Source organism: Arachis ipaensis, chromosome B1 (genome assembly GCF_059453495.1).
Source record: "Arachis ipaensis isolate K30076 ecotype BB chromosome B1, ASM5945349v1, whole genome shotgun sequence".
Classification (NCBI taxonomy): Eukaryota; Viridiplantae; Streptophyta; class Magnoliopsida; order Fabales; family Fabaceae; genus Arachis; species Arachis ipaensis.
The window spans coordinates 205,295-221,243 of NC_142436.1; the positions used below are offsets into that span (position 1 = coordinate 205,295).

A 15,949-nucleotide genomic window follows, 5' to 3' on the forward strand; every position below is an offset into this window, starting at 1 on the left:
CATTGGCCGTGATTATTCACTCTTGATAACGATATAAATAACTATTTACATAATCAAATAGAAAGTAATGTTGATATTTCTTGTGGTATTTGCATGAACATAGCCTTGTAGATTGGTTATAAACTTCCAATATGAACTCGATGTTAGTTATATGTCCACTTCTTCCATGAAATTGGCCAGACGAATTTTGTGTTCACTTTATTTATTATTAGTTGGAATTAGGTTATTACATGAATATATAGGTGCTTGGAAAGTTCAAGTTCCACACGTATGTATGAGAGAAAAGAACGTGGATTATTATTGTGTAGTGAACAAATTACAAAAGAGAAAGGACAATATATGACACGTAAGATTGAAAGTAATTATTAAAATGGTCAAAGTTGACTTATAGTGGTAGCCTATTAATTATGCCAATATCTATCTACTTTGAAAAGAAAGTTGCTAACAATATTCAAATAAAAACCTAATTATTTGAGTCTATTGTTAATTGAGTCTATTGACCGTTTATAAATAGGATTGTTGATATTAATTTATTATGATTTTATTGTGAAAATATTAATGTTATTTAAGTGAGTTTAATTTATTAACTAAATGATGAATGATGATAATCATTGTCTTTTTTTTTTTGAATTATTTAAGTGTTTTTATTTTCATTATTAATCTTATTGACTAGTAGAATTATAGAACTCTTTTTTCTCTCATCCTATTTATTATCAGTCCATTATTTTTTAAAATAATGCAAGAAAAAATTTAATATTACTAGTTTAAAATTATTCAAAGCTTTTGTCATTTATATTTCTTCTCAAAATATCCCCCTCATTCAACAAACGAGGAACTCTTTTTTCTTAATTTAGAATTCTTTTTCAAGATTTTTTTTCATAAGAAATATGATTGTTTTAACATATAGTAATAATTTTTTCATGCTCACTTTTTACTTTGAGAGCTAAAACACCCTCTTCTTTTTTTTTTTTTTTCTTTTACTAAAGATAGAAGACTCGAATTCGTAATCTCTTACTTGAGTATAAGGAGACTATGCCATTTGAACTAAACACCCTTCACTTAAAGCAAATGATGAATTATATATATATATACATATATATATATATATATATATATATATATATATAAACTTTATCTATATTTATTTATTTATTTATATTCATATATGAAACCATGAATATTATTAATAAAGAAATAATATAAGACGCGTGGTTGGTTGTTTCCCTTTCAAATTTCAATCCCCTAATAAGTAATTTGAGGCTGAAAACTTTAGTTGGAATGTCTTTGTTAGAGAATGGGGTGGCTCAACTTGGCAACCACACCGTCCTTTTCATTTTTCATCATGCCTTCATTTTATTATTATTATTATTATTATTATTATTATTATTATTATTATTATTATTATTATTATTATTATTATTATTATACAAGTGAATTAATATTCATGCATCCACAAGCAAAAAGAGTTTGGGGGAAAAAGACAAGATCCACAATCATAGACCTTAACTCTTATTGCCAAATGGCCGAGATAAGTTAAACAAATCATAGACCTTAACTATATGATATATGATTAAGAATAATAAAGAGAGGGAGAGAGGTGAAATAATTTACTTCTTTTAGATGTTTTATTTGAGAATCATTTTGATGTATATGATCCGAATTACTTGTTGTGAAAAGTTTAGAGTGCAAACTTGTTGGAATCATGTGATTATATAGATGATAATATAATACATTCACATAGATATTGTTATTAAAATTAAATCTATTTATTATTTGGCTACATATGATTTTTGAATATTAAAAAAGATAAAATAATTTATTAACCTGGTAGCTAAAAAAATATTTTTTAAAATCTAATATTAAAAAATATTCCTAATATTAATTTGATTCAATTTTATCTTTTAACATTCAAAATAAATTTTAATTTTATTTTTACTGTGATTTTACGGTCAATAATGAGTCAAATTATTCAATAAAAAAATAACTAACAAATAAGTCATCTTGATATATGTATAAGAAAAAAAGTTATACATAAAATAAAATCCTTTTTCCAAACCTTTCACAACTTATTATAAATTTATGGTTTATGATGAATACATAGTTAATTAATTAATTAAGGTGCTTTATTAATATTTAATAATGAAGGACAAGTGGCTTTGGGAGAGAGGAGATGGCAACCATGCATGTCACTGTTTCCATGGAGGCAAAACCTTACGGCTTGTGGAAGGAACTTCAATGTCAATTCTTTACCCAACAAACTCTAACCCCTCAAACTCTTGTCTAATATTAATCGGATGAATTTATTGTTAGTGTTGTAAGAGAAGTGTTGAAATTAGTTTCACATCAAATAAAGTAAAAAATAGTGAGGAATTTATAAGATGAAAAATCCATTAACTTAACACTTTAAAATTTTGAGTTAGATGTGGTGTCTTTTCATTTTATATTCTTTTGCTTGATTCTTTCTCGAAGTCTTTTCAATAGTCGATAACTTTTCACGATTAGCCTAACATTTATTTTTTATTTGTGCATGCAGTAATAGTTATGGATAAATTTTTAAATGAAATTTTAATCTATAATAAATTAATTTTTAATTTGTCGAATTAAAAATTACTGTAATATATATATATATATATATATATATATATATATATTCCACAATTTTTCCATTCTTGATTTTCTTACATTAGTGCATTTTAATCTATAACCTCCTCTATAATATATATAGACCAATACCTTAATATAAATTTTAAAAATTTATTACTCGAATTGAAGGTATATACATACTAATATCAATATCCATAAGATAATAAACTCTATATAATAATTATTGTTATGATAGCTAAGGTGGTTATAAAAAGTTCGATAATAATTTATAATTTGATCATACTTTTTTTTAATATTTTTCATCCTACAAAATATTATAAAATAATAAAAAACATAACATTAATAATGTGAACTATACTTTTTAAATATTATAAAAAAAATTATAATTACTATATTCATTATAATTATAGTCAGTTAGTCACCATAGAATACATCTATTTATAATTTATAGTTATGTTTAACAAACATATTAAGTTGACTTAGTAAAACATAATTATTAAATGAATCTTAATCAAGTAGAGTTGAAGTTTGAAAAGAACAATTCCACCAAACATTATGCTATAGGATTAAATAAATAAGCTTCTCTGAATTGGATTATATTCTCTATAGCAACATTCTAATTTTATCATCTCCATTTCTCCATCAATTCACCATTCATTAAATGCTTCATACATGCATAGTAATCCTGCAATTCCCCATATTAAATATATCTTGTTTCTGAATTTTGTATTTATTCTTTATAACTTATTCCGTCATTATATTCTTTATCTGATTTTGGAAAATATTTTAAATATTTTAAATAAATTTAATAAGAAAGAGATAACTTATATTATTAAGATGGTTGACTTGATGAGTTAGTACAAATTGGTACATTATTACTTCACATGTAAAGTACTAATCACAACATGGGGTGAGCTTTTATGGTACACCTATCAAAGCAATCCAAATTCCCAACATATATATATCGTAAAGGAAAAATATAGGTAACTAACAATATTTTTGAGTAATGTATAAATAATATGAATTAATAGGGTTAAAAAAGTAAATTTAATTAGTAATATTAAATTAAGATGTAGTGTATTTTTATTTGATTGGTGGTTATTCATGTTGTTCAAGATAGTCATTGTCTACTTAACATTCTTGTTGGTAAATTATACAATTATCAATCCATATTATTTGCTAGTAAACACAATAAGATATAAATGTCATTTCAAATTAAGGGTTAAATTTTTACAATAGTCTCTAAGATTTATGTAATTATTTAATTTGCTTTTTGAAATTCTAATTTTATTATTATAATCTTTTAGATACAGTTTTAGATATTATAGTAGTTCTTAAATATTTTTTTAATGATAATTTAGTTGTTACAGTACTGACGTGACATCATTTTATTTTGTATAATAATTAATTTAATTAACAAGATTTTAATTTAAATCCAATTTAATATCTTTTTCTATATTTAATCCTAATTTTTCAAATTAATCTTAAATATATATCTCATCTATGGTAAAATTAATATTAATTAAATATTAAAGGATGGTGTTGGACTGTTGGTAGAGACACAAATAAATTAAAGGATGATAATAACCCTTTTAAGTACAAGATTAAGATGTTCCATGATTAATAACATTAGGGAATTAAAGGAGAAAACATAAAGGAAAGAAAAGAAAAGATAGGAAAATGTGGGAGTTGTTACAATATTATTACAAACTAATAACATTCCATTAATTTTCATGCAACAATATATATAATATAGTGAAATAGTTATGACAGAATAAAATATTCATAGGAATCAGCTGGGAAAGGATTCAACTGGGTTAGTTCATTTGTAAGGCTAAGAAAAAATCTTCCAGAAAAAGAGTCAAATATGCATTATTGGCTTCCATTCTAAACAAACTTTTATATTCTCCTAATCTCCTTTAATTTAAAAAAATAAAAATCATTCTAACTACCAGATATGGGGAAAAAAAAATCAAAATATAATATAAAAAAGTACAAATATACAATTGTGTATAAATGTGAAATTAGTATTAGTATTTAGTATATAACTATATATGCTGTGTCATATTTTTTACCATGCTTCAGAAAATAAAGTACAAGGGATATACTTGAATCATTTATTTATTGTTGCATTGTGATGTTATCATCTAAATTTACAAATTGCATAGCAAAAATTCAAAATATTTAGTAGTTTCAGTTTGTTTTCTTAGCTAGATAGGTTCACTTCACTTAAAATATAGTTCAACTAAGTAAGTCTTTACGCATAATCATGAATATATAATAGAACATTTTATATTTTTATATCTTTATATATATAATTAATTAGTGACTTATAAAATCCAGAAATATAATTTTGTCAAATGATCATATCTTTTTTATCGAATATATTTTAGATGTTGTGATACTTGTTCGATACAAGTGTTTTGATTGTGTTTTATATTTAATATTAGATAGTCAAATTAATCCCTAAAAAATAACCATTCTTTCAAATAGCAAACATACTTAAAATGAAGTTAGAAATAATAAGTATTATTAATTATTAATAAGAAATTATATAAAATACTTTATATAATTAAAAAATAATCTAACATACTATTTGTATATTAAAATCAATCATTATATATATAAAAATATATATTATTTAATTTATTTTTAATTTATATTTTTTATTTTAACATATCTTTTATATTAGTGACCGTTTTAAATGTACACCTAATATAATTATAAAATAATTTTATTTTATTTCATCAACAATATAAAAAGAGTTTTACACAGAATAATTATTTTTAATAATCAATATGTGAATAATTTTAAAAACAAATAGACCTAATTAAATAATTATATTATATCAATAGATTAAAATAGTCACACAAAAATATATATTAAAATTAAACTCATCTTATGGAAAAAAAAATCATCTTGAATTCTGCTAATAAAAATTTAAAATTAGTATGTTTATATATCTTATATGGTGTGATATCTTATACAGAAAAATTTTATATTTATGTAAAAAATACATAGATGTTATTCAAATAACTTTTTTCACACGCGTATTTTCCCATTCCACAGTCGTTTGTTATACACGCGCCTCATATAACGTATATAATGTAAATCTTGTTCTCTTTTCGCATTTTTGTTCTTCAACTTAATAAAATTCGTCGTTTTTCTCTGTTCGCGTTTTTCTTCTCTGCTCGCATTCTTCATTATTGATCTGCATTGAATTCAACATAATAACCTCCATCGTTCTTCTTCTTCTTCGTTTTCTTCTTCAATCTACACTTCTGAATAGAAACAATGATTGATTCAACTTCAAATCAGTTGAATGAGGTTATTACGTTGAGACAGCTAGGAAATGATTGCTGCATGCTATCACAATAATCTTAAACATTGAACAAAGTAAAAAGAGGTCACCGAACCGAACAACATTCACCTGGTAAATCAAAATCATAAAGGCCACCGAACTGAAAAATGTTTATGTGGTGAATAAATGGTGATCAACTTTCAATCAACAAGAATAATATTTCTCCTCCTCTTCCTCCTCCTCCTTCTTCTTTCAAATTCGCGCACGTAGATTATTCTTCTGCTTCTTCTTCTTCGCGCACGCAGATTCTTCTTCTTCTTCTTCTTCTTCTGTTATAATCATCACTAACAAAACCAAAATTTTGCTTGATTAAGTGGAGTTGCTCATTTTGATTCACTTGATTGTTAATGTGTTCAGTTGAGTCCTTGTGCATGCAGAAATATTTTTTTTACTGATTGAATGCTTATCACTTTTTATTCAGCACATGATTGGTATTCGGTTCAGTGGTATTGACCATTTCGGTTCACCTGATTGTTATGTGTTCAGTTAACTTCTTTTGCATGGAAAAATGCTATTCTCGATGATTGAATGTTTACGACGTTTTATTCAGTAACATGAATGTTACTCGCTTCAGTGGAGTTGCTTATTTTGATTTACTTGATTGTTAGTGTGTTTAATTGACTCCTTGTGCATGTAGAAATATTTTTCTTGATGATTAAATGTTTATGACATTTTATTCAGCACATGAATGATATTCGGTTCAGTGAAATTAGCCATTTCGGTTAAATTTATGTTCTACACAATTTAAAACTCTGCCTCCTCACCTTCTACTGCTTCTTCACCAAGGAGAGAAAGAGGAAAAGACAAAAAAATACAGCAGCAATAACAACAAAAGAATGAAGATAAGAAGAAAACACGTGAAAAAGAAAGAACGCGAAAAAGAAGGAGGAGAATGAGGAGGAGGAAGAGGAAGGTGAATCTCTGTTGCTGTTTTCGTTTGTTTTTGGTTGTTTCTTGTCAAATCTTCTAGCAAATCTTCTCCAGTAGTAATTTTTGCAAAAAACGTGACTGAAGTTTGAGTGATTTTAAAAGAGATTCGAAGAGAATGAGCGATTTTGTATTAAGAAAGAAGTAACGTTTCTTTATAATGTGCGCGAAGTAACGAGGGGATTTTGGGTACGTATTTTCACACTTTATTAATGCTCGTGAGTTAATTTAGATTTGGGCCAACTTGATTATATGGTTACATGGTGTAGCATATCTGAAATCTATATATCATAATTAGTGATTAATTTTTTGTAATCTCATAACCAATTAGTAATTAAGTAGTAATAGCCGACCAAACACCGTTCTTTCTCATCACCTTCTTCTTCCTCCTCCTCCTCTCATTCTCTCTCTCTCTCTCTCGTCCGTCTGAAAACAATTTCTGTGTTTCAACGAACGTCAACTTCTTATACGCGTTTCTCTCCCTTTCCTCTCAGTTATACTAAACCGCCCTTCTTTGACTCTCTGACTCAACCTTTCATACTTCAATTAACACACACACACTCTTCAATTCTCACACCCCACAAAGCAAAATCATATCTTCATTCATTTTTTCATTCATTCACAGAGACCATACTTCAAAGCTTCAATCTTTCATCCATGGGTTCCTCTTCTAAGCTGTTGTTGTTGTCGATGACGATGCTGAGTTTGTTACTTTCTCGTTGCCATGGATACACCACATTCGGCTTCAGCATACATCACCGCTTTTCGGATCAGGTTAAGGGCATTTTGGGAACTCAAGGATTGCCTCAAATTGGAACTCCTCACTACTATGCTGCTATGGCTCACAGGGATCGACTTTTTCATGGCCGGAGACTCGCCGCCGGAGATCGAAACCCGCCTCTCACCTTCGCCGCCGGCAATGATACTGTTGACATTCCTGCTTTTGGATCGTATGACAAAATTCCTCACTCACCCCTACTTGCTAATTTGATTTTTACTCCTTTTGTTTATGATAATTGAGGAATTAATAAGAGAGCTGAACAAAATTTAATTTTTTTTAAGGAAAAGATAGAGAATTTTGTTTTTTTGAAATCAGAATCGAAGTTTTGACTGTAGAAGAATATGCTGTGTTTTTTATTTGTTTCAGGGGAAGAAATTGTATTTGATTTGATCCATTGGTAAAACCATATCATGCTTGAAGATTCTGATTTTTTTTAACACACTTTGCGGTTTCAAAAGTGTTTTCCTTTTGTTTCTTTTTTTGATGAAAATTGTTGCTAGTTGCATATGAATCTTTATATTTTTAAACTTTATCTATCTTCAGTCAGTTGTTTTTTTTTTTTCTCTATAAAATAATAACTCTATGATGGGTTTTGTGAGGTATACTTTATGTTGCTGTATGTCTTTGTATTAATAAGTAATAACTTCTTCTCATTGTTTTGGATTTCAGTTTGCATTTTGCCAATGTTTCTGTTGGAACACCACCTCTTTGGTTTCTGGTGGCATTGGATACCGGTAGTGATTTATTCTGGGTACCTTGTAATTGTAGCAGTTGTGTGAGGGGTATAGAGACACAAAATGGAAAGGTACATATACACATACTCTCTTTTCTGATTAAGATCATGCTCTAGAATAATTGTATACCCGAGAAATGCTTTTCTGTTGACAAATTTCGTAGAATTCACATAGGCATTACTATTAACAGAAATGAAATCGAGATCACAAGTTTGTTTAGTTATTTCGGGAGCTAAATTAATGGTTTACTCGAGAAATGTTTTATGTTACTAGTATGTTTGGCTTGGTAAAATTGAAGAGTTGTATGAAACTTAAATTTGCAAATAATAGGTTAATGGATTATCTTGATGGTTAGTATTGGATTCAATTTGTTGGATAGGTAGGTTTGAATTTGATGGTTTACTTTTTTTTCTTCTTGCAGATTGATTTTAACATCTATGATATTGATCAGTCTTCCACTAGCAAGAAAGTTCTATGCAATAGCAGCTTGTGTGGTGAACAAAAACAATGTTCTTCCTCTAGCAGCAGTTGTCAATATAAAGTTGACTATCTTTCGGCTGATACTTCATCTAAAGGATTCTTGGTAGAGGATGTGTTGCATTTGATTACAGATGATGATCAAACAAAGGATGCTAATGCACGAATTACTTTAGGGTATAATTCTAAGAACTTCCTGAGAAATTTTATTCTCTTTGCGTGTGAAGGCATATCTTCTGTTTGTTTCTCCTTTACCAACATCCTTCAAGGTTGAATCTTCTTAACATTAACATATAGTATGTGCCATCCTATGTATTGCAGTTGTGGCCAAATTGAGACCGGTACATTTCTAAATGGGGCAGCTCCAAATGGTCTATTTGGACTTGGTATGGAGAACATGTCTGTTCCTAGTGTTCTAGCCAAACAAGGCCTTACTTCGAATTCATTTTCAATGTGTTTTGGATCTGATGGTTTTGGAAAGATCACGTTTGGGGATAGCGGCAGCTCAGACCAAGGAAAAACTCCGTTCACTGTCGGGGCATCACAGTACGTCTCTTTCTAATTTAAACAATAAATTGTAACTTGCACCCTGAAATATGCAAATGAAATTAGATTAGTGCTCATTCAATCCTGTTCTTGTTTCCAGTCCAACTTATAACATCACCATTACCCAAATCATTTTGGGAGGGAATGCTGCTGATGTTGAGTTCTATGCAATTTTCGACTCTGGCACCTCATATACATACCTAAACGACCCGGCTTATTCACAAATTGCTGAAAAGGTAATCAGTCTACATTGCATGTTCTTTATTTTAAGATGGCGCCTGAATTTTCATGTTGCATGGGTTGTTAAGATTTCTTGGTATATCTGCAGTTCGATTCACTAATGAAAGCACCACGGCATTCATCTCAGTCAACTTCTGATCTCCCCTTTGAATACTGTTATGACACGAGGTGATTTCACTTGAGAGAAACCCTTTCAAGTTTCAACCCCTTTCCTCCCCGTTTTAAGCAATCAGACACTGATTTTGACTTTACGTGCAGTCCGAACCAGTCAGTTGAAGTTCCAGATTTGAATCTAACGATGAAAGGTGGAGATGATTATCCTGTGATGGAACCAACAATAACAGTTTCTAATGGGGTGAGAACATTTGGTTTCAATATTCTTGTTTTGCAATTTCTAATTATTCTCAGCCTTCTTAAATCTTAACCACCACCTCTCTTTGTTATATATCCACAGATTGCAGAAATGATTTGTTTGGCGATTGTGAAAAGCAACACTGTAAATATTATTGGACGTAAGTATCTATTTCAAAGTTTATCTTCTTCTTTCTTACTTGAGTAAATCAAATATATGGTAGTCAATTTCAGTAAGGCTTCCATTAAATCATTGCTGAAGCTTTCATTCTATTTATCATCATGCAGAAAACTTTATGACCGGTTACCGTATTGTCTTTGATCGCGATAACATGAATCTTGGTTGGAAACAATCCAATTGTGAGTACATTCCACCTCTTTTCTACATTAAATTTTGTTCATATTGTGATTCTTCTTCTCATTAAGTTTTACTAAACAATGGAATATGATCTTCTCAGGTTATGATGATGTACTCACCAGTACATTACCTGCTAACAAATCACACTCTCCTGCTATTTCTCCCGCTGAGGCCGCCAATCCGACAGTTACATCGGACCCTTCGAGAAACTCTGGGAAGCTTTCGCCTAGTCACTCGTCCAGGATCAAACCTATTTTTGCACTTATGATTGTACTATTTCTACTTTAGACAATTTTTTTTGCATTCTTCATGTTCATTCCATGAGTATTATTCAAATTTATAGGCGATTTTATTTTTAGTTGACCACACTAGGAGCCATATTGCTTCCATTTTTCTTTTATAGCATTAATTTTATTATGGTTCTGTATATAGTGCATTCATTACACAGCATAGTTGTAATCTTATAGAAATTTCCCTTATATTATTCTTTATTACACATCAGGGGTCAGTTTGATGGCTCTTTTCCCCCTCTTAACACTGTGTTGAGATGTTTTTTTTCACTCTGGCTTGGACTTTTTTATTTAATGGATCAAAACCTTGTATTGAAGCATGATCTTAATAAAGTTGATGGAGAGCAGAAACATCTTGAACAGATTTGTATTTATAATAAAAAGCCTTACAACTTGTTTAAATTACTGATACTCTATGATACGCCATAATATCTTAATAATTACAATTTACAACAGATAATATAACATTTTTTGCACTAATAATCTGTTATGGTTAAGTTTGTTTTGATGCAACATGTGATTAATCTAGTAAATATAATCTTATTGAATGAGTATTAAGTGAACGAAATATGACATCATTATTTTGTTTGGAGTTTATTAAAAACAGAACAGAATCGAGATAAAACAAAAGATGATTAAATTTTAAAGTTAGTATATCTTGATCTTGATACACTTGGTTAAACTCGAGGAGTGGGTTAATAATTACTACTGTCCTATTTTGCAAGTGTTCAAGTGGAATAATATTCTCAAGTATACCAAGCACAGGATTTGGGTCTGCATTCAATACAAATTGGTATATCAGTATATGTAGTTAACTTGTACAACAAAAAAACGAATCAGCACCATAATTATTATTATGTGGATTCAAAATTTCAAATGGATCTATTAAATAACCAATCAGAAGGTTCTTGGCAAAAGATTGAACTATCTCAACCTTTAGTCCTTCAAGATTGTATAACATTTTGAATGATCTCATTCTTCCAGGTTTATGGATTGAACAAGGTTGAGAAACTAATGTCTCTTTCGCAATTTTCCATCTTTCCTTGTCTTACCATCTGAGGGCAATTTAACTTGCTTTGATTTCATCTTAATCGATTTCACTAAAGATGACAACTCGTGCTTATCTTTCTTTGTTCTCAAAACATCTGATCCTTCTTCCTCACCCTTCTTCGCCATGCCAGAATCTTCAGAGGACAACTGTGCTCCTCTAGGAGGCTTCACATTCTCCCTTTCCACTGGTATTTCCGAACTACCCTTCTGCTGCTTCTGTGCTAGTTGCCTGACATATGCCGCGCTCCTGCAAACACCCACGGTTATACTTGAGAAAAAAAGTAAATAAATCGTTTAAGTGAACAACAGATAAGCGTCTTGAATTTTGGATAGTCCCATCTAGGAGATTTAGGACATACCAATCTTGGCAACTATAACTAATGTCATCAAAGTTACATGCAGCTATTAGAACCAGATCATTAGATCAACCAGTCAGGAACAAGGCTCATCATAGCATCATTAAAAGTTAAAACTAGAAATTGCTAATCTGTTAGATATAAGACTGGTTGCTAGCTGCATGTGAGGAGATACATATCTAAAATAACATGGTAATAAGAAAGTCAAGAAACAGGAGTAGCACAGGAGATACCTCTTAAATTGTGGGTCAGTTGGATCAATTACATAGTCAGGAGAGAAAAGAGATGCAAAACGTGGATCATCATAAGCAATGCTTGGTACTTTAGCCTCATCAATGACATTATCCTTCTTTTTGCCCTTTCCTTTTTTGAACTTGAGATTATATCCCCTGGGGCCAGCATCAGTTCCATTGTCATCAGCAAGCAATAATTCAAGCTCTTCTTTGCTTGCTTTGTCAGCTCCATCAATATCTTGGTTCTTATTCTCTTTATTTTTAGTTTTTGCCTTCTTCTTTACAGCAGGCTCCTCAACGAAGAAATCATCTGCATCTTCGGCAGCTTCCTGAGGAGAATCATCACTACTATCATCATCTGATGAATACTGAGATTTGTTTTTCCTGGCCCTCTTTTTCTCACGCCTTTTCCTCAGATACGCTTCCCAAACTGTTTCTGATTGTTTATCCTTCTTTTCCATAATATGTTTGCTTATATCTTCTAACCCCGTATTGAAGGTGACCTCCATATCCTGGGGACCATCCTCTTCACTATCTCCTTCTGAACCATCACCAGCTTGGAGTAAAGCACGGTATTTTTCTCGTTTTTTTGCCTTTTTATCAACTTGATCCTTTGTCTCATTGTTATCTTCTTCATCATCATCACTTGCACTCTCATCAGTGTTCAAAAATTCATTCAATTCCAACTGGGCCAGCTGTTAAAGAGGACAGAAGAAAAGAAAAAATCAGGTTCCTTATAAAGCAAGTTATATAAATAATAAAAAACTATATATATGAAGAAAAGGATCTTTTCAATTTCTCTCCCTTGACATGAAGATACATAACAAAATAAACGTAAGTGACTAGATAAAAAGTAAAGGCATAAAAGAAGATGTACTAATTACAGTAAAGTTAAGACAAATTACACCGACCTGTTCATCATTGAATTTCCGTTTCAAGGTCTTCGCACGGAGAGGTTCATCCTCATCCCAAGATAGATTAACTTTACTGTGTTGAAGTGCTCGAGAATAGAAATCTTTGCATTCATAGTTTGCAGGTGCCTAATCAGAAAAAAGAATCAATAACTACCTATTTGTTTCAAGGTGTGATATTTCCAAATTCTAATTCAAAGCCATAACATAGTGGCGAAGGCCGACTATCATCAAATGCTAAATACCTCTGTAGCAACATCCCGAGGTGGGTGCTTGAATTCCATGTCATCAGGAATAAATCTCAAGTCAAGTGCATTAGATGATTGTATGAACTCAAGACCATCACATTCTTTGTAAATATGATCTGCTGTGGCAACCGATTCACATTCCACCACGGCAAAATAGTACCTGGAGTACCAGAAAGAACCAACCAAGGTACATAATAGTACTCACAGTAAGACTAATAAAATCACTATTTAAAGCCATATTTAATCGAAGGTGGAAATTAAAATCAGCAGCTTTTCTTCTATGCCAAGCCAAGATGTCCTTAACACAAGCCATATTTACCTCATCCTGCTCTTCTCATATTCACGCAGCTTCTCATTGTAAATCTCATCATCATCGCTGTCATCGTCACCGTTTTCCTTTTCATCATCAAATAGACCAATGGGGCCATGAACTTCCTCCTCTTTCATACGCTGGAGACCAAACTCAGACGGATAGACAGCTACCGATTCGATCATTCCATTAGACGGGACAAACGAACTTAATAACACATACAAGTCAACAGCCTACAATGACAACAAAATAATCCATAATTGAACCCTAAAAAATTCAGAAAAATCTACATTATATCCAAATAACCAACCAAATAAAAGCTTTGCTTGAAGCACATTATCAAACTTGATGAATTACGCACCTTAACATACCTCCAGTCCATGTTAACAACAGCAAGCCTATGTGTCTCTTGCGCAATCGCCGGCACCTCTTCCTGTCGATACAGCACACAATCATCATCACAAACTCAATTAAGAAGCAAAAACATCCCAAAATTTTCAAATAATTCCGACGAATAACAAGCTTAACGAGCTCAAAACAAGCTCATTCAATCACACCTTAAATTCTGTTTGCTAATATCCTATCCCAATTATTGAGAAAATAGAATAAAAAAAATCATTTTTTTTCTCATCTAGAGATATTTTCAATTTTAACCAAACTGAGCTTAACCAGCTGCAATTTAACCGTTGCAGAATCATTACCTTCACTTCAGATTCTTCCTCATCGTAAGCCTCCACGTCAGCACCTTCCTCATCTGCATCTGTATCCGTATCCGTATCGGCATCAGACTCCGATTCACTCTCCTCTTCCGACTCAGCCGATTCCGACTCAGTCCCTTCTTCTTCTTCTTCTTCTTCTTCTTCTTCTTTATAGTAGTGTCTCAGAGAAGCGTGAGTGGAAGGTGGGCCCTTCTTAGGCCTGCCCCTCTTGTCAACGGGGGCTTCACTGGGCCGGAAGCTCTTATCTGTAAACATTCGGTCGAATCGCGAATCGATAGCCACCTTGGTTTTGTGTTTTGGCGCGTCCTCCCGGAACCGAGGATCGGTGTGAAGCGACGAGAATCTAGGGTCGCTGATGACATTATTGCTTCCATCGTTGGTGTTATTGTTCTTCTCATCAAAATCGTTGTTGGAATTGTGCTTCTCGCTGTTGTCCTTCTTCTTCTTGCTCTTGTTCGTCTTAACATTGTTTTTGGATCCCATTCTGTGCTTGAATCCAACGACGTCGCTTCGTGGCGGTAGTGGAGTTTGCAGGGTGCAACAGCAGAGTCAATAAAAAAGAGGGTTTTGATTATAAATGAAAAACGTTTCGTTAGTCGTTAGGGTTTTAGCCAAATTTTTTGGATTGTGGGCTCGGGTTTTTTGCTGCGGGCCAAGTCCAACTAACAAACACTTCTTTTCGTTATTATGCGTTTTCTTTTTATTTAACGTGATGGATTAGTCTTTTTATTTTTTTTGGCATCACAAAGATCATTCATCATAGTTACATTATTTTTTTTGGATTGGTCGAGTGGTCAGCTCACTCGTCCGCTTAAGCAAGTGTCGGGGATTTGAATCCCTCTTTGTGTATGCAGCAACCCATTGGTCAGTGACAGACCCTTAAATGAAGCTCCGATCCGCGACGGATTAGTTCTTGGTCTATCGTTCTATGGGCAAACAAAAAAATAGTTACATTATATCAGTTAATTTTATATGATTTTTTTTTTTCAGTTTTCACTTCTCACCCATATATCTCTTACGTTTCTTGTGGGTTGAAATGAAAATATATGTGAATAAATAAAACAAGCTAAACTATAATTGAAAATTAAAAAATATATTAATAAAAAAATTGAGATAAGAGGTGGTGGTCATGATAAAGGTAGCTCCACCTAAGGGCACCATTATTCATGCTACCCTTGGCCCTTGGGTACACCTCAGGTCTATGCTTTCAAATTTCAATTCCCTACTAACTCAATGGGAGACTACATTTTTCTAAAGTGATAAAGTTGACCCAAAAAAAAAAGTTTAAGTATATGATGAAAATTTATAAATTTAATTATGATTAACTCTTTTTTTTGCAACAAACTCTTTTATCTTATGTTATTATTACTTTTCTCATTTAGAAGTTAGTTTTTTTTCTAAAGTTTGGTATTAATTTTTTTTTTTTTTTGTCTTCAAGTTCTTTTATTTGTAA

At 31.2% G+C, this 15,949-nt stretch overlaps 2 protein-coding genes across 2 annotated transcripts; one reads left to right on the top strand and one right to left on the bottom strand.

Moving 5' to 3' along the window:
- Window positions 1-7,205: 7,205 nt before the first annotated feature.
- Window positions 7,206-10,914, top strand: LOC107643697 (aspartyl protease family protein 1). The gene is made up of 10 exons (XM_088500709.1): window positions 7,206-7,842; window positions 8,343-8,478; window positions 8,829-9,061; window positions 9,206-9,430; window positions 9,531-9,666; window positions 9,759-9,838; window positions 9,929-10,025; window positions 10,125-10,182; window positions 10,310-10,381; window positions 10,480-10,914. Exons 1-10 carry the CDS (start codon window positions 7,550-7,552, stop codon window positions 10,665-10,667), a joined length of 1,518 nt encoding a protein of 505 aa, XP_088356835.1. The 5' UTR covers window positions 7,206-7,549; the 3' UTR covers window positions 10,668-10,914.
- A 464-nt stretch (window positions 10,915-11,378) lies between these two features.
- LOC107621913 (pre-rRNA-processing ESF1-like protein) lies at window positions 11,379-15,071 on the bottom strand. Its single transcript, XM_016327170.3, has 7 exons — window positions 14,479-15,071; window positions 14,139-14,210; window positions 13,787-14,010; window positions 13,465-13,627; window positions 13,220-13,348; window positions 12,309-13,003; window positions 11,379-11,966 (listed from the first exon to the last, which is right to left on the bottom strand). Exons 1-7 carry the CDS (start codon window positions 14,977-14,979, stop codon window positions 11,681-11,683), a joined length of 2,070 nt encoding a protein of 689 aa, XP_016182656.1. The 5' UTR covers window positions 14,980-15,071; the 3' UTR covers window positions 11,379-11,680.
- Window positions 15,072-15,949: the final 878 nt, after the last annotated feature.

Excerpts from the sequence above, each read along its gene's own strand:
- LOC107643697 (XM_088500709.1), top strand. The coding sequence starts at position 7,550 with ATGGGTTCCTCTTCTAAGCTGTTGTTGTTGTCGATGACGATGCTGAGT. Across the intron at positions 7,843-8,342 it reads GACATTCCTGCTTTTGGATC|TTTGCATTTTGCCAATGTTT; the intron begins GTATGACAAAAT and ends TTTGGATTTCAG. Across the intron at positions 10,183-10,309 it reads CACTGTAAATATTATTGGAC|AAAACTTTATGACCGGTTAC; the intron begins GTAAGTATCTAT and ends ATCATCATGCAG.
- LOC107621913 (XM_016327170.3), bottom strand. The coding sequence starts at position 14,979 with ATGGGATCCAAAAACAATGTTAAGACGAACAAGAGCAAGAAGAAGAAG. Across the intron at positions 14,211-14,478 it reads AGGAAGAATCTGAAGTGAAG|GAAGAGGTGCCGGCGATTGC; the intron begins GTAATGATTCTG and ends CTGTATCGACAG. Across the intron at positions 11,967-12,308 it reads ACTGACCCACAATTTAAGAG|GAGCGCGGCATATGTCAGGC; the intron begins GTATCTCCTGTG and ends GGGTGTTTGCAG.